The sequence below is a fragment of the Oncorhynchus keta genome, chromosome 33, assembly GCF_023373465.1.
Source record: "Oncorhynchus keta strain PuntledgeMale-10-30-2019 chromosome 33, Oket_V2, whole genome shotgun sequence".
In the NCBI taxonomy this organism is placed as follows: Eukaryota; Metazoa; Chordata; class Actinopteri; order Salmoniformes; family Salmonidae; genus Oncorhynchus; species Oncorhynchus keta.
Window position 1 is genome coordinate 18,682,280 of NC_068453.1, and position 26,849 is coordinate 18,709,128.

Here is a 26,849-nt window from a genome sequence, read left to right on the forward strand (position 1 = left end):
TCTTATCATATATTATACACAGATTGTGAGCTAAAGATGAAAACCTTTCCCACGAGTATTATTATATTATTTATTGATTGACTATGGCTTTCCAAATCGCCCAACACTGCTTTAGGTGAATTTTATGTGCATGTTGTGATTTTTTAACCATTCCTGAACCTGTGACCAGAAACAAGCTACATAGGGGCAATACCAGAATGAATGATCGATTGATTCTGTCTCTTCGCAGCAAAATCTACAGAGCTGAGATTGTTGTATTCACCATATATATAGCATTCTGTTGGTTGCAAGAACTTTATATAATCATTTAAATTGAAAATCTCTAAGTGTTGAATCATGTGTAGTTTTTTGTACCAGTTCATAAACCATGTGCCGTGGAATTGGTACATCAAAAATCTCCTCCCATTTATTTTGCAACCTGTTTCTATTTAAGCCAGTTCCTTTCAGCCAATTTGTATCTTTAATATATGGCAGGCAAACAAGTTTCCTACCTTCTCCCTTTTCCACTCGCTTCCTTCATTTTTGTGGTAGTGCTGCAATCAGTTGGATGTAAATTTGGATTGAGCAGATATTCCCATATATTTTCGTTAACTGCATATGTGACATAACTCCTCCGTTTCTATTCTATACATTATTAATAAATATAATACAATTTTTAAATATTTTTCCATGAAGAATGTTTTTTTATTCATCCATATTAGAGTAGCATAACATTTGTTGCAATATTTGTTCTTAATAACTTTTCATATAAAACTGAAATTGTAACTAGTTAGCAGAAAGTGGCTTGTTTAAGAAAGGGGCTACTTAAAACGAAATTTCATTTTCAATTAGTCGTGGTAATGAGAAGTTGTCATCATATGAAGGCAAAAAGTCAGATTCTGAATAAAGGATGAGCCTTTCTTTAATAATCTCATAGAGAAGCATTTTGGGTTTCATTACTTTGAGAAGTAACCATTATTTACTGTTTTACATCTGGGGTCTGTACATAACTTAACCCATTGTATAAGAGATTTTCCTAAATGAAAGTTATCCAGGTATTTATATATAAATTCTAGACATACTTTATCAAACGTATTTTCAAAATCTTATGCAGAACAGGCCTGGTATCTTTGATGCTTCATAATGTTCAATTGTTTCAAGTAATTGCCGTATATTATCTCCCAAAAATGTTTTACTTTTTAAAATTATGAACACAACAAATACAAAAACAGAAATATACAAGACAAGAGTACAAAACCTGCAGACATTTGCTCATCTCCCGCTTGCTCACACGTGTTCACATTTTCTTCTCCGTCTGTTGCCTGGATCGCAGTCATAGTTGTTATCGATAATAACTTTGGAGAAATGTGCTTTCTATCAAAGTAAGTGCCTTAATTACGTTATAATAGTTTCCTGCACAGCCCTGTTATGTTGTTTATACTGTAGCATAATATTTTTTCTATATTCCTTAACTGTAGACACACGAGGTAAAGTTACTCATTTCATAACCTTTTATGGTGTTATACTAATGCTTAGGTAGCTAGCTACATTCTTCTATTAGCTATGGGAAAACAATGCTAATTGTGCCAGAGAAGTATTAGCATGTGTTGTATTTTTGAAGCTACCCTGGAAAATGTAAAAATATCTTCTTATACCACTGTTTTCTGAGTGCATTCCATAAAGCTGTTTATCATGTCCGCCTTATCCACTGCCTCCATTTTGAGGTTATAGTCACACGCAGTCTGGTTTGATTCTCTCTCCCGTCAGGTGGTCCACCTACCCTGTGGCCGACATGGTTGCTGTATGGACAGTGGAGAGGACATGGATGTCTCGTCTTGTCATGCCACTTTACTGCCAGCTGTTGACATTTCCTATTTTGTGTAACGGGTCATTTAGGATGGCAGTAGCATTGTTGATGAAATGCAGTCTTGGGAAAATAGGGTGGCATAGAAGGGAGTTGCAAACATAGGATCTGTGCTCCAGTATTCTCTTACAGAGTTCTTCTTTACTATCCCCATGAGAAGGACTGTTACGGATACTGGTATCCTGTTTATGTATCCTGTGTGTGTATTTCTTTTCTCTCCTTATCCCCTCCTCACAGGTGGCAATCATCATTCCCCAATCAGTCATCAATCTGAAGAAGCTGTATTGAAGTAGGCTAGTCTAATTTAGTGGTGTTATTGGATATGTGTTTCTTTCCTTGGGTCCAGCTTTATTTGGTGTTTACGAAATAAAGGGGCGGCAGGGTAGCCTAGTGGTTAGAGTGTTGGACTAGTAGCCGGAAGGTTGCAAGTTCAAACCACCGAGCTGACAAGGTACAAATTTGTCGTTCTGCCCCTGAACAGGTCGTCATTGAAAATAAGAATTTGTTCTTAACGGACTTGCCGAGTTAAAGAAAGGTTAAAAAGAAACCATGACTGTTTGACGGTAGATTTAAGTTGTCCGTGGTTATTCGTTCTCATTGTTACTTTTTCACTATTATGATTTGCATAAACGGGTCTCGTTTCCATCCCCTCTAGACTGCAGGGCCAAAGGGATTCGTAACAAGGACTATCACCAGGAAGGTATATATTTATATATTTCACTAATTGTGGTTGTCCCCCCCCACTCCTGGCTCTCTCTTCTCCTGTAGCTTCAAGGCATAGCGATTGGTCTCTGCTATATCTCCCACCAGATCCTCTGTCAGAAACAACTTGAAGCAATCGGCCTCAGATGGAAATGGCAAGGGGCGTTAAACTCCAGACTGGGACTCATCAAAACAAACAGCAGGGCCAGGAGGGGTGAAATGGCTGGCAGCCTTCCAACTACCACTGAACTCCTGTACTTCATCCATTGTCGGTCTGCCTCCATCACCACCAGCATCTTCAAAGGGAACTGGGACTTTGTCAGTGGTCATGGGGTCCTCAGATTCAGGGTTCTCAATGGCTGGGGGCAGCTCCTCACTGTCAGAACCTGATTCCTGACTTTCAGACACATTGTCAGAAGTTTCTCGTTATCTCTTTCATGCCCTGCCTCCAGTCTACTTACCGATATCTGAACAAGAGAGCCTCATCAAAATTGAAACAAGCGATTCTGTGAAAATATAATTTAATCAGAAGCCACTGCCAGATTTCTGGATTGGGCTGCGCTCAGAGTATCCTGCCTTAGCAAATTGCGCTGTTAAGACACTAAATGCCTTTTGCAACCACATACCTTATGTGAGAGTGGGTCCTCGGCCCTCACTAGCATGAAACTAAATACGGGCACAGACTGTGTGGAAAATTATTTAAGACAGACTCTCTCCAATACAACCCAACATTTCAGAGTTATGTGCATCCTTTCAAGCACACACTTCTCATTAACCTGTGGTGAATTATTCACAGTTTTCAATGAACAAATAAGGTTTTATAAGTAAGCTGGTTAAATAAAGCGCAAAATTATTGAATGTTATATTATTATTTGTGCCCTCGTCCTATAAGAGCTCTTTGTCACTTCCCACGCGCAGGGTTGTGACTAACTCACACTCATTATTATGTTAAATAAATGTATTGTGTAGTGTGTGTATGGCAGTCTGATGGCAAAAAAACTACATTTTAGAGTGCGCTGACCCTGGGGCCAGAAGCAGTACGCAGCTGGAGGTTGAATGTTTGAAGGGGTACGGAACTATAACAAGTTTGGGAACCACTGCTCTAGTAGAATGCCCGGCTTTTGCTTTGTCACACTCACAACCATAAGCTACTTTCTGTAATTAGCTTAAATAACTCAAATAATGATCTTGTGAGTTTCCTGTAATAATGAATGACAACAGACATGTTGATAGACGTAGTATGAACCAGCCTTTAGTCTTAATCTCTAGTTGTTTAGTACACGACTGTATTCACTGTTTAGCGCTTGGCCTCACATGTGAATCCTTAAAGAGATGGGTGGGGCTGATGCTTATGAGGGTGTGAAAGATGTTGAATGGGTGCAGACAGAAGAGCTCCAGTAGGTGTAACAAAACATTCCACGACCATTTTCTCAACTGGGGTTACAAGTTTAGCAACTTTCAAAGCAGAATTACTTTTCCAATGTTTCTCAACTTGTGTGTATGATATACCATTTTCTAGCTCTAAGTCTACTTTTATCCAATGTAAAAAACACAGTTTCAAATTTTGCTACATAAGACCAAATCGAGCCGGTCGGTCATATTTAATTAAGAGTTTGTTGTAATACATTTGATTTCCAGTGTTCTGATTGTAACACTTGGGTTGATGGTCACTAGACTAGAGGCTGTATGTTATGGATTAAACGCATAACTGCTGATATGGTTGACGGCAGACTGAAGGTACAAGGACAGAGGATACACTGATTATTATTGTATTGTGTGAAACACTGTGATTCTGTAGCAGCTGACAAAGTCACTGCCTTTTGACTTCCTACAAGCCTCGTCCTGATACAAGGGTGTTTCCAGAGCAGGCCAGTTAGACATGTTCTCTGCTTCTGTGCTGGAGGTCTCTCTCTCTGTTTAGTAAAACAAATAGATTTTTGATTGACTATCTGCGACTGCTGCTCTCTTTTCTTCACTTGGAACTTTCTATTATATCACCCCTCCCTCCTTTCAGGCGAGCCTGGATCTCAGCGAGAGAGGAAGGAAATCCTCTGTATTCCCATGTTGATCGCTTACACGCAGAGGGACGATGAGAATAAGCTGGGTTCGAGGGCTGGCTTCTTTGCTGGCCATGGGCGCTGGAATACTCTACATCACATCCATTAAGCGGGAGGTTCATTCTCATGGGGAAAGACTGCAGAGGGCCCATCAGAATGACTCGGTCAGGGGTCAGGACATGCTCAAGAGGCTGGAGAAGATGGAGGCTCACATTGAGAAGCTGGGTGGGTATCAATTTCCTTCATCTGAAAGTGCTGTGAAAAAGTATTGGCCCCCTTTAAGATTTTCACTATTTTTGCATATTTTTTTATCCTGAGTGTTATCAGATTTTCAACCAAAACCTAATATTAGATAAAGGAAACCTGAGTTTACAAATAATACAAAAAATGGACACTTGTTTTATTTACTGAAGTTATGCAACACCAAATTCCTCAGTGTGAAAAAGTAATTGCACCCTTACACACAATAACTGGGCTCCCGAGTGGCACAGCAGTCTCAGGCACTGCATCTCAGTGCAAGAGGAGTCACTGGTTTGAATCCAAGCTGTATCACATACGGCCATGGTTGGGATTCCCATAGGGGTGGGCACAATTGGCCCAGCACCGTCTGGTTTTGGCCGTCCATTGTAAATAAGAATTTGTTCTTAACAGACTTGCCTAGTTAAATAAAATGAGTGTGCACATGAGAAGTGACTTCAGTGACTCATGTAATGAGCGTTAACAATGGTCGTGGAGTGGCGTGGTCATCACCTCTTAATCAGGGAACAGGAGGGGACTTAGCTGTAAATATAAATAGCAGATACATTCCATTACAGCTGTGCCATCGTAGGTTTGGACAATGAATTTCTCTAAATTTAATCTCAAAATTCATAAAGTCAAACGCAGACTGCACATTTTGCCCACTTGACACATCAATGTAGCTCATGAAACATTCTGGAATGAAGCCCTGATCATTCACATACCTGATAACTGACAACTGCAAGCAGACTGGTGGCACCATAGGTCCCAGAGCGGTGGGGTAATTTTTATCTTCGGGGGCCTGGAGTTTTTCCTTATATGCTAACCTAACTAGGAAAACTCTGGACCCTATAAAGTATGACAGTGATTAATCAGTTGTAAAAACGTTTTATATGGGCTATGATGGGACCCGTTTTTCCTAATCAGGTCACATGTTTTTTTTTTACTCTGTCAAATTGCAGCTACCTTATATTTGTTCATAAATTATATTTAGACTGGATTAGGAGGGGGATTTACTCTACCCATAGACAACAACGAGCTTGCGTTATGCATGTTTGCATCATGCAGGCCTATGCAACTGTAGGCCTAAGCCAGCCCAATTTTGAATTTAAACTACATTTTCTCCAGACACACAAATGGACAATAAATACATAACGTTATCAATTAGTTTACGGACAGGTCGCATAGGATGTGAAGTTATTCAGCTGCTCTTATTAGTAGCCTACAGTTGATCAGACTGAAAAATACTCCAATTTTCATCCCATACAGCATGTCAGATTTCTAATGTTTAGGTGCAACGTTTATGTAATGAGCTTTTGCTTGTGTCTGTGCGGAGTGATTATGTGTTATCATCTTTGCTAAATAAATACAGGAGTATAGTGGTACGCCTAATGGAGCGAACGAGAATAAATGTGTTGCGTCAACCGCTCTCTTTTATCTACAATTTAATGGATGATGCGATGGAAGCTATCAAATCATTCGGAATTGTTTACGACATCCTAGAAAAGACAGTCGAAAGTTCAATATGTTTAGCAAGTAAAGCGTTGTAATGCGCAATTACCTCTGCAAGCTCATTGTAGTTGCCCTTGTAGGCGGAACTTTCCCTCGCCGTGTCTTCTATCAATGCAGTTTATTCCCAGAAATTTGAATCTGATGTGGGCATTTATACGCTTATGCTTTTGTTTTGCCATTTAGCTGAACGATCGATGTTCTTCGGGTCACTGTACCCACCTTTCGACCAAGGCTCAGACTTTCCAAAAAGCAGGCAAGGCAATACAGGCAGCTTGATGAAAGTCTCACTGTTAACCAGCTATACTTTTGATACCTGTTGATATTGAACGCCCTCACATGTTCATCCTTCTTCATGAAACGGATCTCAGGCAGAGGTTGAAACTGGCTTTTAATTTGCACCTTTTCCATGTACCCCAGAGAATGAAAGGGGTTTTCCCGCAAAAAGTCCACAACATTTTCGGCAGCGTTGGACATTCTACCATTCTGATGCAGAAAATTGCACACTCGCAAGGCTAACTTTTAAAAATGTTAAATAAAGTTCTAAAACCAATAATTGTTTTGATAATATATCTCTTCCATCAACTGTAATTTAAAAAAACGAATTTGAATTGAATAATATAAATAAAATGCTCAACTATTACTCTTCAAATATAATATATGCCATTTAGTAGACATCCAAAGCTCATCATGTGTGCATACATTCACGTATGGGTGGTCCCGGAATCGAACCCACTACCCTGGCGTTACAAGCGCCATGCTCTACCAACTGTGCTACAGAAGGACCAACAATGACACCAAGCTTCTCAACACATATAACCCCCACAATGCTCTGTGGCACAATTCCACACACTAGGTTCATTCTCTGATCCCAATTATATGATTGGATGGACAACATGTCAGTTCATATTGCCAAAGATTTGATTGGTTGGAGGAAGTCCTCCGGAAGTGGTCACAATTACCATGTATGTCTATAGAAGGGGTGAGGCCCAGCAGCCTCCGAGGTTTTGTATTGAAGTCAATGTAGCCAGAGGAGGACTGAAGCTAGCTGCCCTCTGGCTACACCATGGTGTGACCTCAGAAAGTGCTTTTGAAGTTACTTTAGACCTTCATTGTAAAACAGTGTATTTGTATAAATTATTTGGTGACATATGAATATATTTAGTAGTCTAAAAATTATCACTTTTTTAATGTCTATAATGTTTTTATTTTTATGAACTTTCACTGAGGAGGATGGTCCTCCCCTTCATCCTCCGAGGAGCCTCCACTTGTTCACATACTGTACCTGGACTAAAGGCTGCCACTGTTAAACCCTTAATTTAATTGAGAACCAATTTGAGTCTAGCATGAGCCTACATCTAGAGTTGATTCCCCCCAAAAAGTTATTTCACACGTCACAGGGATGATTGTGAAAGGGAATTTGTGACTTGTTCAGGAAACTAGGCGTATGTCACACATCACTAGTTCATAGGAGAAGCATTTGAAAGTAAACATGAATTTTGGCAGAAATGCCTTCTGGAACGTGAACTTTCATGTGCGTAATAAAAGATCCATCCATAAATATGAATAAAAATTTAAAATACGAGACTAGTTGGTTTAACCACGGAAAAAGACTTTCCTGTTAGGCATTATTGGCTGAGATAATGAATGGGCTGGACTTTGGATTGGTCTGCCATGTAGCATGCTTCTGTCTATAAAATAAACTGCTCAGTATGTGTTGATAGTCCTTTCTACCGCGCTGTTTTTGAAAGATGCAATGTTAGCCATAGAGAACTACAAAAGTTTTGCTGCTTTTCTCAACAATATTGATGCCCTGAATTTAGCAGGCGCTATCGACAGATCACTTGGAAAAAGTGATGGGCTACTTTCTGCACACACCACAGTCAATATGAAACAAACTTGACACAATGCCGGCCAAAAATTTTTAGCTACAATCAAAATGAAGTTAAATGGTTCCAGTCTGCCGTGAAGCATTCATCCATGTATACGAGTAAATGTCATGCTACATTTTCAGATATTATTAGTTTCTAATTTTGTCAAAGTTCTTTTCATTGCAAGTTAAAGTTAAAGCATACAGTTAGCTAGCTAGCGAACGTTAGTTTTCTGGATCGCTAGCGAATGCTACATGTGTGATCTGTGTTGAAATATTACTAAAATCAGAAATCCATTTGCACTGCTAGTTATAATGTTAGCAAGCTACAGGTACGAGAATGTTTGTTTTGGTAGTAACATGAGTTGGAAAGGTCCCGGTTCAATGTTTAGCTAGTTAGCTAAATGTTTTTTACATTTCTTTAAAAAATATATATTTCACCTTTATTTAACCAGGTAGGCCAGTTGAGAACAAAATTTCATTTACAACTGCGTCCTGGCCAAGATAAAGCAAAGCAGTGCGGAAAAAAACCCACATGGGATAAACAAATGTACAGTCAATTAAACAATAGAAAAATCGATGTACACTGTGTGCAAATGTAGTAAGATTAGGGAGGTACGGCAATAAATAGGCCATGGTGAAATAATTACAATTTAGCATTAACACTGGAGTCATAGATGTGCAGATGATGATGTGCAAGTAGAGATACTGGGGTGCAAAAGAGCAAGAAACATAAATAACAATATGGGGATGAGGAAGTTGGGTGGAATATTTACAGATGGGCTGTGTACAGGTGCAGTGATCGGTAAGCTGCTCTGAAAGCTGATGCTTAATAAGAATGTTGTGGACTGATTGAAAAACTAGTTTTAAAGTCGGAAGTTTACATACACTTAGGTTGGAGTCATTAAAACTATTTTTCAAACATTCTACTAATATCTTGTTAACAAACTATTGTCTGGCAAGTGGGTTAGGATATCTACATTGTGCATGACAAAAGTCATTTTTCCAACAATTGTTTACAGACAGATTATTTCACTTCTAATTCACTGTATCACAATTCCAGTGGGTCAGAAGTTTACATACAGTAAGTTGACTGTGCCTTTAAACAGCTTGGAAAATTTCAGAAAATTATGTTATGGAAGCTTCTGATAGGCTAATTGACATAATTTAAGTAAATTGTAGGTGTACCTATGGATGTATTTCAAGGCCTACCTTCAAACTTTGCTTGACATCATGGGAAAATCAAAAGAAATCAGCCAAGACCTCAGGAAAAAAAATTGTAGACCTCCACAAGTCTGGTTCATCCTTGGGAGCAATATCCAAATGCCTGAAAGTACCACGTTCATCTCTACAAACAATAGAATGCAAGTGTAAACACCATGGGACCATGCAGCCATAATACTGCTCAGAAAGGAGACGTGTTCTGTCTCCTAGAGATGAACATACTTTGGAGCGAAAAGTACAAATCAATCCCAGAACAACAGCAAAGGACCTTGTGAAGATGCTGGAGGAAACAGGTACAAAAGTATCTATATCCACAGTAAAACGAGTCCAATATTGATATAACCTCAAAGGCCGCTCAGCAAGGAAGAAGCCACTGCTCCAAAACTGCCATAAAAAAGCCAGACTACAGTTTGCAACTGCACATGGGGACAGAGGACATTTCTCCAAAAAGTACGAACTTTAACTGTTTGTCCATAAAGACCATTGTTATGTTTGGAGGGAAAAGGGGGAGGCTTGCAAACCGAATTACACCATCCCAACCGTGAACTATGGGGGTGGCAGCATCATTTTGTGGGTGGGTGGGGGGGGGGCTGATCATTTTTTTTAAAGAGGGTCCAGATTGTCTAACCCAGCTGATATGGGAGGAGGTGCTCTTATTCTCCATGGACTTTACAGTGTCCCAAACCATTTGGGAATTAGTGCTACAGGATGCAAATTTCTGTTTAAAAAGCTAGCCTTTGCTTTCCTATCTGACTGTGTATATTGGATTCTGACTACCCTAAAAAGCTGCATATTGCTGGGATTTGTGCTGATCAAGGGCAGTAGTCTAAAGTGAACCAAGGGCTATGTCTGCTCTTAGTTCTACATTTTTTGGAATGGGGCATGCTTATTTCAGATGGCAAGAAAAACACTTTTAAAGAACAACCAGGGGTCCTCGACGGGATGAGGTCAATATCCTTCAAGATCCCCAGGCCAGGTTGATTAGAATAGCCTGCTAGCTGAAGTGTTTTAGGGAGCGTTTGACAGTGATGAGGGGTGGTCCATAACGGACGCAGGCAATAAGACAGCAGAGGTGTATTTAGAGGGAAAGTTGGTCAGGATGATATCTATAAGGGTGCCCATGTTTACGGATTTAGGGCTATACCTTGTAGGTTCCTTGAAATCTGTGTGAGATTGAGGGCATCTCGCTTAGATTGTAGGATGGCCGGAGTGTTAAGCATATCCCAGTTGAGGTCACCTAACAGTGCGAACTCTGAAGATAGATGGGGGGGGCAATCAATTCACATATGGTGTCCAGGGCACTGCTGGGGGCTGAGGAGGGTCTATAACAAGTGGCAACAGTGAGACACTTATTTCTGCAAAAAATTGATTTTTTTGGTGGCTTTCCTAAGCCAGAATTCAGACATGGCTAGGACATCATGGTTGGCTGAGTGTGCTAAAGCAGTGAATAAAACAAACTTAGGGTGGAGGCTTCTGATGTTAAACCAAGGCTTTTACGGTTACAGAAGTCAACAAATGAGAGCGCTTGGGAAATAGGTGTAGTATTGGGGGCTACAGAGCTTGGGTTAAGCTCTACATCACCAGAGGAACAGAGGAGGAGTAGGATAAGGGTACGTCTAAATGCTATACGAACTGGTCATCTAGTGTGTTGGGAACAGAGAATAAAAGGAGCAGATTTCTGAGCGTGGTAGAATAGATTCCGAGCATAATGTACAGACAAGGTGTGAGAACAGTGAAGGAAACCTAGGCATTGAGTGACAATGAGAGAGGTTGCATCTCTGGAGGTACCAGTTAAGCCAGGTGAGGTCTCCGCATGTGATCATAGGGTCCAATGAGCAGCAATAGGTAAGTCAGGGAGCCGTTCCGTAGTCGCTACTACGCTAGACGAGCGGGAGACACGGCGTTCAGAAAACTAGCAGGCCGAGGCAAGCAGATGGGTCTTCGGCGACATCGCAACGGAAAACCCTGTTGAAGCCACATCGGATGATTACGTCGGCAGACCAGTCGTGATGAATTGGCAGGGCTCGGTGTCGACAATAAAGGGTCCAGGCCAATTAGCAAGATAGGTATTGTAGCCTAAGAGTTAGCTGGTATACATTCGTTGGCTAGCCAGGAGATAGCCTCGAGCTAGGCCTATCTGGGATTTTGCTTCAGGACAGAAGCGTTAGCCAGTAATAGCCACTCGGGTGCAGCTAGCTAGCTGCGATGGTCCAGTGTAATGGTCCAGAGCTTGCGGCAGGAATCCAGTGACGTGGTAGAGAAAAGCAATCTGATATGCTTCGATATGCTCTGGGTTGATATTGCGCTGTGCAGACTGGCAGGTATTGACCGAGCTAAAGCTGGCTGGTGTCCGAGCTAAAGGTGAAGACTGCTACCAGTGGATAAAAAATGACTACTAGCTAGTAAGGTGGCTAGCTGCTGATGGAGTTTCCAGTTAAAAAGTATAAAAATAGCAGATCCGTACCATATTGGGGGAGGCGGGTTGCAGGAAAGTATATTTAGTTCTTAGATGGAAAGTGAGATTAAAATACATACAGACAAAATGAGAAAGACCATATACACGGGACAAGACAAACACACGTTCATCTTGTCTGGATTTAATAAGTTGTCTGAACATGTCTAAACATTTTTACATGTCTAAACAAGACTCCACTTCACCAGATGATTGCATGACCCATCAAGATATCCAGGCGATTATGACCATCTATTGTATTTCATGAACATGTGTACTGTACATGTCTAGACAATAGTGACCCATCCACTTAGCTAGATGTTACTGGGGGTGGCTATAGCATTTTCTTCATATGACCCATCAATTTAGTGTGTAAGCGTAATCTAAAAATTACCAAAATGTATAACATATTTTTATCTGGAAACTTTTTTCCGTGTTTACCAGAGACGGTTGTAACGATTGACCTCCTCTTCTGAGGAGGAGTAGGAAGGACCGGACCAATATGCAGCGTGGTACGTGTCCATGTTAATATTTATTTAAACTGAACACAAAATAACAAGAGAATGAATGAAAACTAAACAGTTCTGTCTGGTGCAGAGACAGGAAACAACTACCCACAACCCATAGTGGGGGAACAGGCTGCCTAAGTATGGTTCTCAATCAGAGACAACGATAGCCAGCTGCCTCTGATTGGGAACCATACCAGGCCAAACACATAGAAATAGAAAACATAGAACATAAAACATAGAATGCCCACCCCAACTCACGCCCTGACCCAACTAAAATAGAGACATAAACAAGGAACTAAGGTCAGGACGTGACAACGGTAACGTAAAGAACAACATGACCTGCACCAAAGTTATATTAGGATATTGGCCAAGGACAAGAAGAAGTGTATTTTTACCAAGTTTTTCACTATTGCAGGATACTACTTTTAGTATTGAAATCTTTGGTTGTTTACTAAACAACTTACTCCGTTTAGCAGGTCTTCACATTAGAATCCTTAAAGAGATGGGTGAGGCTAAGGCTTAAGAAGGTGTGAACATTTTTTTTAAAAATTTTACCAGGCAAGTCAGTGAAGAACAAATTCTTATTTTCAATGACAGCCGAGGAACAGTGGGTTTAACTGCCTGTTCAGGAGCAGAACAACAGATTTGTACCTTGTCAGCTCGGGGATTTGAACTTGCAACCTTTCAGTTACAAGTCCACCACTCTAACCACTAGGCTACCCTGCCACCTCACATTGCTGAAGAGGTGTTGGCAAAGAAGGGTTGTCTAGTAGATGTACAAGGGCCATTTTCTACCAATTTGATCAACTTTCAATGCAGAATTACTGTCGCATTGTTCCTCAACTGCAGTGTATAAAATACAATTTTCTAGCTCTGAGTCTCTACTTTTTTCTCATGTAAAAAACACACTAACATTTTTTACAACATAAAACTGAACTGAGGCTGTCGGTCACATTTGTTCTCAATTAAATAAACAAATAAAGGATTAGATCAAATCTATAAAATATGGCCAATAATCATTTTTAGAATGTTCTTTAATCCTGCACACTGTTGTTTGATGTACAAAATGTGTTACATTTAGATCTACCAACTTCTGTGTGCCAAAATGTGCCACATTGTTTACTTTTACAAATGTACAACAGTTACTTCAAGGTAATCCTCCAAGGCAGAACAAACCTTATTAATCAACTTTTTTAAAAATCAAATGAAAACAGTAGTTATGTAAATGAGGTCATAATCTGTGTGTATCAAAAGGAGTGACTTTAATTGATTCTGGCAGCCTTAAACTATCTGAAATACACAGAAACAACCAATTAATGTCAGTTTGATGAGCAGCTGTCTTGTGTCCACAGTGAAGTCAGTCAACAACAGGATCAGTCTGAAAGAGGGGCAGGCTGTGAAGGCTACCGAGGTCAAGAAGGAGAGGAAGGTGGTGAAGAAGTTGTACCCCAACTCAGCTCTGTTTACAACCTGGGGTGATGAGCTCTCAGAGGAGGAGCAGAAAGAGGCAGAAGGGTTGTTTCAGATGTATGGATACAACGCCTTCCTAAGTGACAGACTACCCCTGAACAGGGAAATCCCTGATACTCGCGATCCTAAGTAAATCCTTTTCCTCATCTCTCTGCCACCTCTGCCCAAAAATGATGGATAACTCAAGACTTCTGAATTCTAACCAGTCTGTTCCATAGCGCTCATCCGAGGTCAATTCCATCTCCAGCACTTTTAATGCAATTTGACAAATTACATTGAAATGTACTAACTTTAAGAGTGAAACAGCAGCTTTGGTGAAGTGACTGAATGATATGAGGTGGACCAAATGTTTTTGTTGTGTCTGTCAGGTGTGCTAATCACCAGTACCCCCATGACCTGCCCACCATCAGCGTGGTGTTGATCTACTTGGACGAGGCCCTGTCAATCATCAAGAGAGCTGTCCGCAGTATCATAGACAAGACCCCCCAACACCTGCTCAAAAACATCATACTGGTGGATGACCACAGCTCCAATGGTTCGCCTAATTTGTCTATGCCCTCTGCTCTTTGTCTATGCTCTCTAGAAACATTTGAAAGTATATTTGAACTCAAGTGTGGCTTTCAACTTTTGTTGTGTACCAATGATTTGCAAGTGTCTGCTTTCCCAGAGGACCTAAAGGAGAAGTTGGATGCCTACATCAGATTCATCGATGAAGAGCGTCCGGGCCTGTTGAAGAGAGTGAGACACCTGGAGCAGTTCGGTCTCACACAGGCCCGCCTCTCAGGGTGGAGGGAAGCTGAAGGAGACGTGGTAGCCATCTTGGATGCGCACATAGAAGTTCACGTGGAATGGTAGTCTGAATGGTTTATATTATAAAGACATTCAGTGATATTTTTTGGAGTCTCCTTTAACACAATGTTTTCACTCTGTGTTTCTGTGAACAGGGCGGAGCCTCTGTTAGCTCGGATAAAGGAGGACCGCACGTTGGTGTTGACACCGGTGTTTGACAAAGTCCATTTCGATGACTTGACAGTCACACGTTATTGGCCGAGTGCACACGCCTTTGACTGGGCCCTGTGGTGTATGTACGAATCCTTCAGACCTGAGTGGTATGCCTTACAAGACGAGACACAGTCAGGAAAGTGAGTTGTTTGTGATTTCATCATCGGATGATAGTCCTGTTTCACAAGTCTGTTTGAAAAGGCAAAAAGGAAAGCACAGCTTTGGGAGGAAAATAGTACCTAATATTTACAACTGTATCGTTATTTTGCGTTATCTATTCATTAAAATGAATGTCACATCTCCCATTTTAGAAATGACCATTATGTGTTGTGTATGTTTGTCAGAAGCCCCTCCATTATGGGCATACTAGTGGTTGATCGCCTGTTCTTTGGGGAAATTGGTGCTCTGGATGGTGGTATGAAGATCTATGGAGGTGAAAATGTTGAACTGGGCATCCGGGTAAGCCCCTCTGCTACAGTTTATGAATGAATGTTGGAAATCAAAGCAGACTTGTGTTTGCAGAATTGCTTTCTGTTCTTGAGTCGTTCAGTTTGAACAAGACAATCTACTTCCAAAATCGCGACACTTCAGTCCATATCTATAAACTCGTACTTGTCTCTTGGTGTTTGGTGTGTCTAGGTGTGGCTGTGTGGTGGAAGTGTCGAGGTCATACCTTGTTCTAAAATAGCCCACATCGAGAGGGCCCATAAACCCTATCTCCCAGACCTGAGCATTACAATGAAGAGGAATGCTCTGAGAGTGGCTGAGGTCTGGATGGATGAATACAAACATAATGTCAACATCGCCTGGAACCTCCCACTGAAGGTACTGTACACAACAAACCATTCAAAAAATAGGTTTTGTAGTAGGTTTCCTATGGAATAACAATCATCGCTGTTATGCATGCTTTGTGTTTGAAAATAAGTAGACTAGACAGTCAATATTATAAGAATGGTCTATTACTCATTGCCATAATAAAGATCATAGGATCTTTGTAAAATTATGGCGGTAAGCCATCATCAAGTGGATAATAGGTGGATTGCTCATACAGCCTGTGTTTCTGATTTACAAATCTTCCTCTTTCTCACCACAGGATCATGGCATAGACATTGGGGATGTTTCAGAGAGGAAGAAGTTGAGAAAGAGTCTGAACTGCAAACCCTTCCAGTGGTATCTGGACAATGTGTATCCAATGTTAGACCCCCTGGGTGACTTGCTTGGTTATGGAGTTGTGAGTAATGCTAAAATGTTACTGTTGTTCTGGAATTTCCTCATCAACTATGTTTGGTGCATGTCATTCTTTTTTTCAATTGGATGCAGGGTCATAATTCCAACTCATTATTAGGATAGGAATTTGCACTTTTATAATTGTTTAATCTTGGTCCATAAAATCAACAGCTGGTCAATGACCTGAAGATGGATCTCTGTATAGATCAAGGCCCAGTTCCGGGGAACACACCTATTTTACATGGATGCCATTATTTTGCTCCACAGGTTTGTAGAATCATTGCTTAGTATTTTAGAATTTAACTAGCGGTATAATATGGTCCATCCCATAGCAGAGCCGGGATTCAACCCATACCACAATGCAAAGTACTGTCAATACCACAGACACAGAAAAGTCAACATTTCTATCCTCTCTGTCCAGAACTGTTATTATCGAGCCAGCGGGGAGATCTACATTGGAGGCATCAAGTCTCACAAGTACAACAGTAATCGCTGTCTGATGGACATTGGCACTCAAACCCCAGGACTGTATGAGTGCAAGGAGGCCAAGCAGAAGGGATTCCACATGCTCTGGGAATTTCAACAGGTAAGCACTCCAACATGAAATAGGGAAATTGATGCCTATTAACTGTTGGAAACATGGGAGACTTTAGTGACTTTAAAGACTTTAGTCTTTGACTTTAGTGTGATGTTGTACAGTGGAATGTTTGCTGTGTTTTACAGGGAAAATCCATCCAGAACAGACAGACAAAGAGATGTCTGGAGATTACCCCAGGGGAGGACACTGATTACAAGCTCATCATTCAGGAGTGCAGTGGGCAGCACTGGCTAATACGGAATGTGATAAAAGACTTCTGATACACTGAGATAGTTAGGCCTACTGTACCAGAGACAATACAGCGGGGCTGTAGGAGTTATCCTGCGATCATAAGCAAGTGGGAAGTTGGTATTTACCACAAACGATTGGTAAAAATCCACTTGAACACCCCTCCAACTGGTAATTAACAGTGGGAAACTCTGGGAGATTACCAGTGGGAAACCTCTGACGTCACCTACTAAGGAAATTACCTTTTTAACAGCAGCATTGTCAGTAGTTAAATGCAACAAGAAAACATTATTTACACAAAGTTTTTGAACACTCATTTTTGTACAAACACGATAGCTGTACTTATAGTTTATGGTTGACGCAGCTTGTTGGCCGTTAGCCAATCTGAGTTTCTCAACGAGTTCAAAGCACGTGAATACATCCAACTGATATTTACGACTTCACAACTGGTAATTACCACCTTCCCAGTTCTTTATGAACACAGCATTATCATTACATTTTGAAAAGCCAATCAGTGGTCAGCAGTGAGATGACTGTGTGATCTTTTTGAACTGCTGGTTGGACATGGCTTCATGGGGACATATATACAGTTTCTTCACAGAATGTGGAATGCTATTGAGCTGTGTTCTCCTTGGTCCTGATTGTAAATGCAGAGAAATAATAAATATGATTCCTGTATATACGCTCATTTGTGGTTTGTTATTGATTCACTGTAGATTTACACCAAAGAGGCTTATGGAATATTTTTCTGCATTGACATGGTATAGAGCTGAGTTGACATCAGTGTAGTTTTGAAGAAGACCCGTCCTCGACTGCTCTATGAGCTCTCCGAGATGATCTTATCCCATGGATGGCCGGCCCTCTCTCGTACAGCTCTGGTGGCAGGGAGGTATACAATGCATTCGGAAAGGATTCAGACCCCTTTACTTTTACCACATTCTTAAATTACAGCCTTATTCTAAAATTGAATTGTTTTTTTCCCTCATCAATCTTCACACAATAACTCATAATGACAAAGCAAAAATACATCATTATTCTGACCCTTTACTCAGTACTTTGTTGAAGCACCTTTGGCAACGATACAGCCTATAGTCTTCTTGGGTATCAGGCTACAAGCTTGGCACACCTGTATTTGGGGACTTTCTCCCATTCTTCTCTGCAGATTCCCCCAAGCACTGTCAGGTTGGTCGCTGCACAGCTCTTTTCAGGTCTCTTCAGAGATGTTCGATCGGGTTCAAGTCCGGAATCTGGCTGGGCCACTCAAAGACATTCAGAGACTTGTCCCGTCGGGGAAGCCATGGCGAGCTGACAGCACTGGCGTGAGCTTCAGCCCTTCCGTTACTTGATGTCATCGCTGTGAGCACTCAGGATTAGTGCTCAAAGCTGCATTCTGCTTGCTGCCAGAGTTGTTATGCTAGAGTGGGGAAGGAAAATAGAGGTCAGGGAATGATGTTCTGTCAGCAAGGTGAACCTCCATCCGAACGGGTAGGTGTGGAACTTTTTGATCCAGAATACCCAATGCTTCTTTCTCAATCTGCGGGTATTTCAGTCCTTGACATGCAGGCAATGGGCTCATCTTCTCCTGCAGGTGTAGAGTGACACGACGGCCCCAACTTCATATGGCGAAGTGTCACAAGCCAGTTGAATTGGCAAGGATGGATTGAAGTGAATCAACACCTTATCAATCAACACTGCCTTTTCTGTAGCACAGTTGGTAGAGCATGGCGCTTGTAATGCCAGGGTAGTGGGTTCGATTCCCAGGACCACCCATACGTAGAATGTATGCACACATGACTGTAAGTCACTTTGGATAAAAGCGTCTGCTAAATGGCATATATTATTATTATATATTTTCTTTCTTGAAAGTAGCGTCACACTCCTTTGTCCACGACCAGAGTTTGTTCTCTCTCATTAACTCATGCCAGCTTTTTGATTAACTTCCGTAGTAGTTCAGGAGGCCCAGGAATGACTTCAGATGGCTTACATTCTCGGGAGCAGGTCCCTCTGCAATGACTGTCACTTTCGATGGGGCTGTGTGGAGAACGTCAGCATCAATCACATGGCCTAAGGAAATGCACTGCATGCATGAAAAAGTTGCACTTGTCTTTTTACGAACATGTAAGCCTTACTCTTCGAGATGATTAACCCGTAATAAACATTCAAAGAAAATACAAGTGTTATACATTGGCTTAATGATAAACGTCTTGTTAATCCAGCCGCTTTGTCAGATTTCACAAAGGCTTTAATCCGAAAGCATACCATGCGATTGTCTGAGGACAGCGCCCCTCTTACAAAAGCACACAAACATTTTACAACCAAGTAAAGGGCTTACAGAAATAGCGATAAAATTAATTACTTACCTTTGAAGATCTTCATATGGTTGCAGTCACAAGAGTCCCAGCTACACAAAAATGTTTGTTTTGTTCATTAGTTGGCACGTTTTGTTCAGTAATCCACTAGCTCAAAGGCGGTCAAAACATGCAGATGAATACTGTCACGACTTCAACCGAAGGTAACTCCTCTCCCTGTTCGGGCGGCGCTCGGCGTCGCCGGTTTACTAGCCGCCACCGATCCCTTTTTCCATTTCTGTTTGTTTTGTCTGTGTTCCTTTTCACACCTGGTTTCATTTGCGTTTATTTCTGTGTGTATATATGCCACCTGTTGCCTGCCTTAGTTCGTGCAGGATTAAGCTTGTGTGTATTTGCGCTCGATTATCTTTGATGTTTATTGTTTTCACTATTTAGGCACGTGTATGTAAGTGTCGGAACTGTGGTTGTTCCTCCGTGGGTTGGCACGAGTTTCTGATTCTTCGAGAGCGTAGTTTTGGATTTTCGTCTGTGCCATTTTTGTATTGTTGGACTAATATATATATATATTAAACACGCTTCTCAAAAATCCCTGCTCTCCTGCGCCTTACTCCTACACCTCTCACCGAGAAGCACCTTATCACAAATACATCCTAATAGTACCGGTAAAGTTTGTTGAAACATGTCAAACGATGTTAATAATTAATCATCAGGTTATCAATTGTCTAAATAATCGATAATATTTAAACCGGACAATAGCGTATTCAATAGAAAGGAAAAACAAAAAAGGGCGCGCAATCGGTCACGAGCGCAAACCAGCTCTGCATTCTTCCTCAGTCCACTGACAAAAAGTTCTCATTCTAATTCATTTTTCAGAAAACAAGCTTGAAACAATGTCTAAGGACTGTTGACATCTAGTGGAAGCCATAGGAACTGCAATCTGGGTCCAAACCCATTAGATACTGTATAGGCATTCAATTGAAAATTGAAAAAAATCCCACTTCCTGGATGGATTTTCCTCAGGTTTTCGCCTGCCATGTCAGTTCTGTTATACTCACAGACATTATTTTAACAATTTTGCAAACTTTAGTGTTTTCTATCCAAATCTACCTATGATTATTATTATTATTATTATTATTATTATTATTATTATTATGCATATCCTAGCTTCTGGGACTGAGTAACAGGCAGTTTACTTTGGGCACGCTTCTCATCCAGACGTCGAAAAACTGCCCCCAAGCTATGAGAAGTTAAGTCTTTTACATTTTAGTAATTTAACAGACGCTTCTATCCGGAGTGACATACAGGGGCAATTAGTGTTAAGTGTAATCTTCCCTCTAAACTGTGTGAGTGCCCATGCACGCAGTAGCAAGAGATTGACACACAGCTCCCCAGGACTGCTCAGCCCACAGAGAAGCACGAGATTGAACTTCACTCTAGAGCATTAGTCACCAACTGGTCGATCGCGACCAATCGACAAGGTATTCCTCGTCGATCGACAACCATTTCTGTAAAAAAACTATGATAAAGCCTTGTGTTCTTCTTTCTTTTTGTCTCGGGCTGTTGGCGGAAGATGCACCTGCCAGGTAGGCCAACTGTTGCCATTTTGGACCATTTCATGTGTCTGAAGGTACAAACTGTGCCTTCCCGGTGGGCCTAGAGAAGAAATCACGTGCACTAGGCTTACTGCTGGCTAATCGGATGGCGCAGATGACCGTGTCTGCAGTAACATAGCAGCCATAAAAGAAAGCTACACAAAGTTGATACTGTGAGATTTCAAAATGTCTAAAACTATGACTACAGAGAGACTGTCAATGAATACAGCAAAGACATGCTGTTTTTATGAGTGAGTTCATGTTTAAGTTCTTACTCAGCACTGTCAGCACTCTATTCAGCACTTTTATAAGCCATAAAATGTGTGTTCTTCCTATTTCCACTCAGCACTGCAACAAGCACTGCAGCAGTTATGAATGAGTAGGAAAGTGAAACCTATAGGCTTGTGTTGTTATTATTAGCGGCTTGGGTCTTTTTCAATATCCAGGAATACTACACTTTCTCTGTTCATAGGAGTAACAACATGAATTTGTGCATGAAGCAGAAATAATGTGGTGCGACTTGAGTTTCGCTATCAGCTGGAAGACGGTGTCCCTTTTTGGTCAGTGTCAGTGGAGGAAAGAGAGAGCGGAGGGATGTTGAGAGGCTGACCCTCAGTCTGCTGCTCTCCCCTCTGCTGAGACTGACCATCAAATGAAGGCACCATCAGCCAAGTAAAATACAAAAAAAAACAAATGATTTAAATGTATGCAAAAGTAAAAAACAAATGATTTAAATGAAATATAATTTTAAAAAATGTCTTGAACAACAATGCATTGGCAGCAAAGCCAATATGCGGTGATAATGTATTGGGCCTATAGCTTACTGCATAAACCTCATTGCTACAGTACTGTTTTTAATTGGTTACTGGCTTACATTTTTTAAGTTATGTAAAAACTAATCTGAGAGGTAGATCTCGGCTTGCATTTTGATTCAAATTGACCTTGACTCAGAAAACGTTGGTGACCACTGTTGTAGTTCTCCCTGTTAACACTATCAATATTTGCCTTTAATGTGGCAACTGTGATCAAGTCAATGCAATTTTAGACACTTTCAATGCAACATACCGAAACAAAATTACCTATGCAAGAGATTGTTGTCGGCAGAACGCATCGGAGTAGGATTCTATTTGACACACACTACTCAGCCCGTACTCTACACAGACCGGTGTGGCGTAAACAATCAGAGCTGCAGTAGGCCTATATGCAAATAGACAATTGCCATGTATGGATCTGTGCCATTTGCATTGAACTGGACTCTGTTAACAACATGAGTGGTTGTGAGTAGATGCACTTGTTTTGAGATCAAAGCGAGAGCTGTACGTAGCCAAGTGTGCACATTGTGTTCATATATTTTGCTAGTTAGTGAGTTATTAGCCCTGTTATAGATCATTTGTTGTGAACAATAGGGGAGGGATTGCTTCCTACAAGAGCACAAAACATATACATTTCTAGACATCTTTGAAAAGAAGGTCAGGTAAAGAGCTTTGTTCGTTTCTTAAAGGGGCAGTGTTGTATTTTGAGACAGGCTTGAAAAAGCTAAGTAGACAATAAGCAGAGCGTAGAATAATTTGTCTTATTCTCTGTAATAATGGTATGGAAATAATAATACATTTAATTTGGAAAGGGGTTTCTTGCATCAAACAATATAACAATATTTTCAGTCACCTCCCTTTCTGACGGACAAGTGGATAAACAGGTTAATGTCAAGCCCTGCATGTTTTTCCCCCCAAAAGTCTCATGGAATATTGGCCAACATTGCGATTCATTGGCTTAGTGTTCTGTCACTCATGGGGACACTACATCATCGCCAATTTTAAGTCCTTAGTAAGAGTAGACATCCCACCTTTTAGGCCTTTGGTTCCTGCCATGGAGTTATACTACAAGTGTCCTTTTTTAACACCTCCACCAACCCCCTCTTCAAAGGACAAATATCTTAGTTTTTTTTACAGCTACTTTGCTACATATACATAAATGTTACATACATGGTACTTTTATATAAAGCAGTCACATAACAATTATATATTATCAAACATAAGCTCTTTAATCCCACCCCTCAGCCACTCTCAGCCCATCCCACTAATCACCATAGACCACCCTCGTTTGGTTTCCATGTGCCATATACAGTATTTTTCAATTGTGCTGTGATGTTTAACTTTTTTTTATACCTTTCTTATCATATATTATACACAGATTGTGAGCTAAAGATGAAAACCTTTCCCACGAGTATTATTATATTATTTATTGATTGACTATGGCTTTCCAAATCGCCCAACACTGCTTTAGGTGAATTTTATGTGCATGTTGTGATTTTTTAACCATTCCTGAACCTGTGACCAGAAACAAGCTACATAGGGGCAATACCAGAATGAATGATCGATTGATTCTGTCTCTTCGCAGCAAAATCTACAGAGCTGAGATTGTTGTATTCACCATATATATAGCATTCTGTTGGTTGCAAGAACTTTATATAATCATTTAAATTGAAAATCTCTAAGTGTTGAATCATGTGTAGTTTTTGTACCAGTTCATAAACCATGTGCCGTGGAATTGGTACATCAAAAATCTCCTCCCATTTATTTTGCAACCTGTTTCTATTTAAGCCAGTTCCTTTCAGCCAATTTGTATCTTTAATATATGGCAGGCAAACAAGTTTCCTACCTTCTCCCTTTTCCACTCGCTTCCTTCATTTTTGTGGTAGTGCTGCAATCAGTTGGATGTAAATTTGGATTGAGCAGATATTCCCATATATTTTCGTTAACTGCATATGTGACATAACTCCTCCGTTTCTATTCATAATATCATTAATAAATATAATACAATTTTAAACATTTTTTCCATAAAGAATGTTTTTTTATTCATCCGTATATTAGAGTATAACATTTGTTGTAATATTTGTTCTAACTTTTCTGGAGGATAAAACTGAAATTGTAACCAGTTTTGTATGGCTTGTTTAAGAAAGGGCGATACTTTAAACGAAATTTCATTTTCAATTAGTCGGTAATGAGAAGTTGTCATCTATATGAAGGCAAAAAGTCAATTTGAGAACAAAGGATGAGCCTTTCTTAATAATCTACAGGAGAAGCATTTTGGGTTTCAATACTTTCTGAGAAGTAACCATTATTTACTGTTTTACATCTGGGGTTGCTGTACATAACTTTAACCCATTGTATAAGAGATTTTCCTAAATGAAAGTTATCCAGGTATTTATACATAAATTCTAGACATACTTTATCAAACGCATTTTCAAAATCTGCTATGCAGAACAGGCCTGGTATCTTCGATGTTTCATAATGTTCAATTGTTTCAAGTAATTGCCGTATATTATCTCCCCAAAAATGTTTTACTTTTTAAAATTATGAACACAACAAATACAAAAAACAGAAATATACAAACAAGAGTACATAAACCTGCAGACATTTGCTCATCTCCCGTTCTGCTCACACGTGTTCACATTTTCCGTCTGTTGCCTGGATCGCAGTCATAGTTGTTATCGATAATAACTTTGGAGAAATGTGCGTTTCTATCAAAGTAAGTGCCTTAATTACATTATAATAGTTTCTGCATGTCTGTTATGTTGTTTATACTGTAGCATAATATTTTTTTCTATATTCCTTAACTGTAGACACACGAGGTAAAGTTACTCATTTCATAACCTTTATGGTGTTATACTCAATGCTTAGGTAGCTAGCTACATTCTTCTATTAGCTATGGAAAGCAATGCTAATTGTGCCAGAGAAGTATTAGCATGTGTTGTATTTTGAAGCTACCCTGGAAAAATGTAAAAATATCTTCTTATACCACTGTTTTCTGAGTGCATTCCATAAAGCTGTTTATCATGTCCGCCTTATCCACTGCCTCCATTTTGAGGTTATAGTCAAGCACGCAGTCTGGTTTGATTTCTCTCTCTCCCGTCAGGTGGTCCACCTACCCTGTGGCCGACATGGTTGCTGTATGGACAGTGGAGAGGACATGGATGTCTCGTCTTGTCATGCCACTTTACTGCCAGCTGTTGACATTTCCTATTTTGTGTAACGGGTCATTTAGGATGGCAGTAGCATTGTTGATGAAATGCAGTCTTGGGAAAATAGGGTGGCATAGAAGGGAGTTGCAAACATAGGATCTGTGCTCCAGTATTCTCTTACAGAGTTCTTCTTTACTATCCCCATGAGAAGGACTGTTACGGATACTGGTATCCTGTTTATGTATCCTGTGTGTGTATTTCTTTTCTCTCCTTATCCCCTCCTCACAGGTGGCAATCATCATTCCCCAATCAGTCATCAATCTGAAGAAGCTGTATTGAAGTAGGCTAGTCTAATTTAGTGGTGTTATTGGATATGTGTTTCTTTCCTTGGGTCCAGCTTTATTTGGTGTTTACGAAATAAAGGGGCGGCAGGGTAGCCTAGTGGTTAGAGTGTTGGACTAGTAGCCGGAAGGTTGCAAGTTCAAACCACCGAGCTGACAAGGTACAAATTTGTCGTTCTGCCCCTGAACAGGCAGTTAACCCACTAGGCCGTCATTGAAAATAAGAATTTGTTCTTAACGGACTTGCTGAGTTAAAGAAAGGTTAAAAAGAAACCATAACTGTTTGACGGTAGATTTAAGTTGTCAGTGGTTTTTCGTTCTCATTGTTACTTTTTCACTATTATGATTTGCATAAACGGGTCTCGTTTCCATCCCCTCTAGACTGCAGGGCCAAAGGGATTCGTAACAAGGACTATCACCAGGAAGGTATATATTTATATATTTCACTAATTGTGGTTGTCCCCCCCCCACTCCTGGCTCTCTTCTCCTGTAGCTTCAAGGCATAGCGATTGGTCTCTGCTATATCTCCCACCAGATCCTCTGTCAGAAACAACTTGAAGCAATCGGCCTCAGATGGAAATGGCAAGGGGCGTTAAACTCCAGACTGGGACTCATCAAAACAAACAGCAGGGCCAGGAGGGGTGAAATGGCTGGCAGCCTTCCAACTACCACTGAACTCCTGTACTTCATCCATTGTCGGTCTGCCTCCATCACCACCAGCATCTTCAAAGGGAACTGGGACTTTGTCAGTGGTCATGGGGTCCTCAGATTCAGGGTTCTCAATGGCTGGGGGGCAGCTCCTCACTGTCAGAACCTGATTCCTGACTTTCAGACACATTGTCAGAAGTTTCTCGTTATCTCTTTCATGCCCTGCCTCCAGTCTACTTACCGATATCTGAACAAGAGAGCCTCATCAAAATTGAAACAAGCGATTCTGTGAAAATATAATTTAATCAGAAGCCACTGCCAGATTTCTGGATTGGGCTGCGCTCAGAGTATCCTGCCTTAGCAAATTGCGCTGTTAAGACACTAAATGCCTTTTGCAACCACATACCTTATGTGAGAGTGGGTCCTCGGCCCTCACTAGCATGAAACTAAATACGGGCACAGACTGTGTGGAAAATTATTTAAGACAGACTCTCTCCAATACAACCCAACATTTCAGAGTTATGTGCATCCTTTCAAGCACACACTTCTCATTAACCTGTGGTGAATTATTCACAGTTTTCAATGAACAAATAAGGTTTTATAAGTAAGCTGGTTAAATAAAGCGCAAAATTATTGAATGTTATATTATTATTTGTGCCCTGGTCCTATAAGAGCTCTTTGTCACTTCCCACGCGCAGGGTTGTGACTAACTCACACTCATTATTATGTTAAATAAATGTATTGTGTAGTGTGTGTATGGCAGTCTGATGGCAAAAAAACTACATTTTAGAGTGCGCTGACCCTGGGGCCAGAAGCAGTACGCAGCTGGAGGTTGAATGTTTGAAGGCGTACGGAACTATAACAAGTTTGGGAACCACTGCTCTAGTAGAATGCCCGGCTTTTGCTTTGTCACACTCACAACCATAAGCTACTTTCTGTAATTAGCTTAAATAACTCAAATAATGATCTTGTGAGTTTCCTGTAATAATGAATGACAACAGACATGTTGATAGACGTAGTATGAACCAGCCTTTAGTCTTAATCTCTAGTTGTTTAGTACACGACTGTAT

The 26,849-nt window shown here is 40.6% G+C and overlaps 2 protein-coding genes across 6 annotated transcripts in view; both read left to right on the top strand.

Moving 5' to 3' along the window:
• The window catches only part of LOC127914629 (probable polypeptide N-acetylgalactosaminyltransferase 8), a 27,700-nt gene extending 10,094 nt beyond the window's left edge, over positions 1–17,606 (top strand). The window contains exons 3-12 of one of the 5 annotated variants that reach the window (XM_052492347.1): positions 13,791–14,002; positions 14,242–14,408; positions 14,541–14,724; positions 14,818–15,015; positions 15,220–15,334; positions 15,515–15,700; positions 15,969–16,106; positions 16,274–16,369; positions 16,524–16,688; positions 16,826–17,606. In XM_052492347.1, the coding sequence (XP_052348307.1) occupies positions 13,791–14,002; positions 14,242–14,408; positions 14,541–14,724; positions 14,818–15,015; positions 15,220–15,334; positions 15,515–15,700; positions 15,969–16,106; positions 16,274–16,369; positions 16,524–16,688; positions 16,826–16,960 (1,596 nt within the window). In that variant the 3' untranslated portion in view covers positions 16,961–17,606. The remainder of the gene's footprint in view (positions 1–13,790; positions 14,003–14,241; positions 14,409–14,540; positions 14,725–14,817; positions 15,016–15,219; positions 15,335–15,514; positions 15,701–15,968; positions 16,107–16,273; positions 16,370–16,523; positions 16,689–16,825) is intronic. The other 4 variants (XM_052492349.1, XM_052492348.1, XM_052492351.1 and 1 more) reach the window with 4 other exon arrangements.
• The window catches only part of LOC127914630 (probable polypeptide N-acetylgalactosaminyltransferase 8), a 36,023-nt gene continuing 13,603 nt past the window's right edge, over positions 4,430–26,849 (top strand). The window contains exon 1 of the mRNA XM_052492355.1: positions 4,430–4,827. The gene's annotated coding sequence lies outside the window, so the exon portion shown is untranslated. The remainder of the gene's footprint in view (positions 4,828–26,849) is intronic.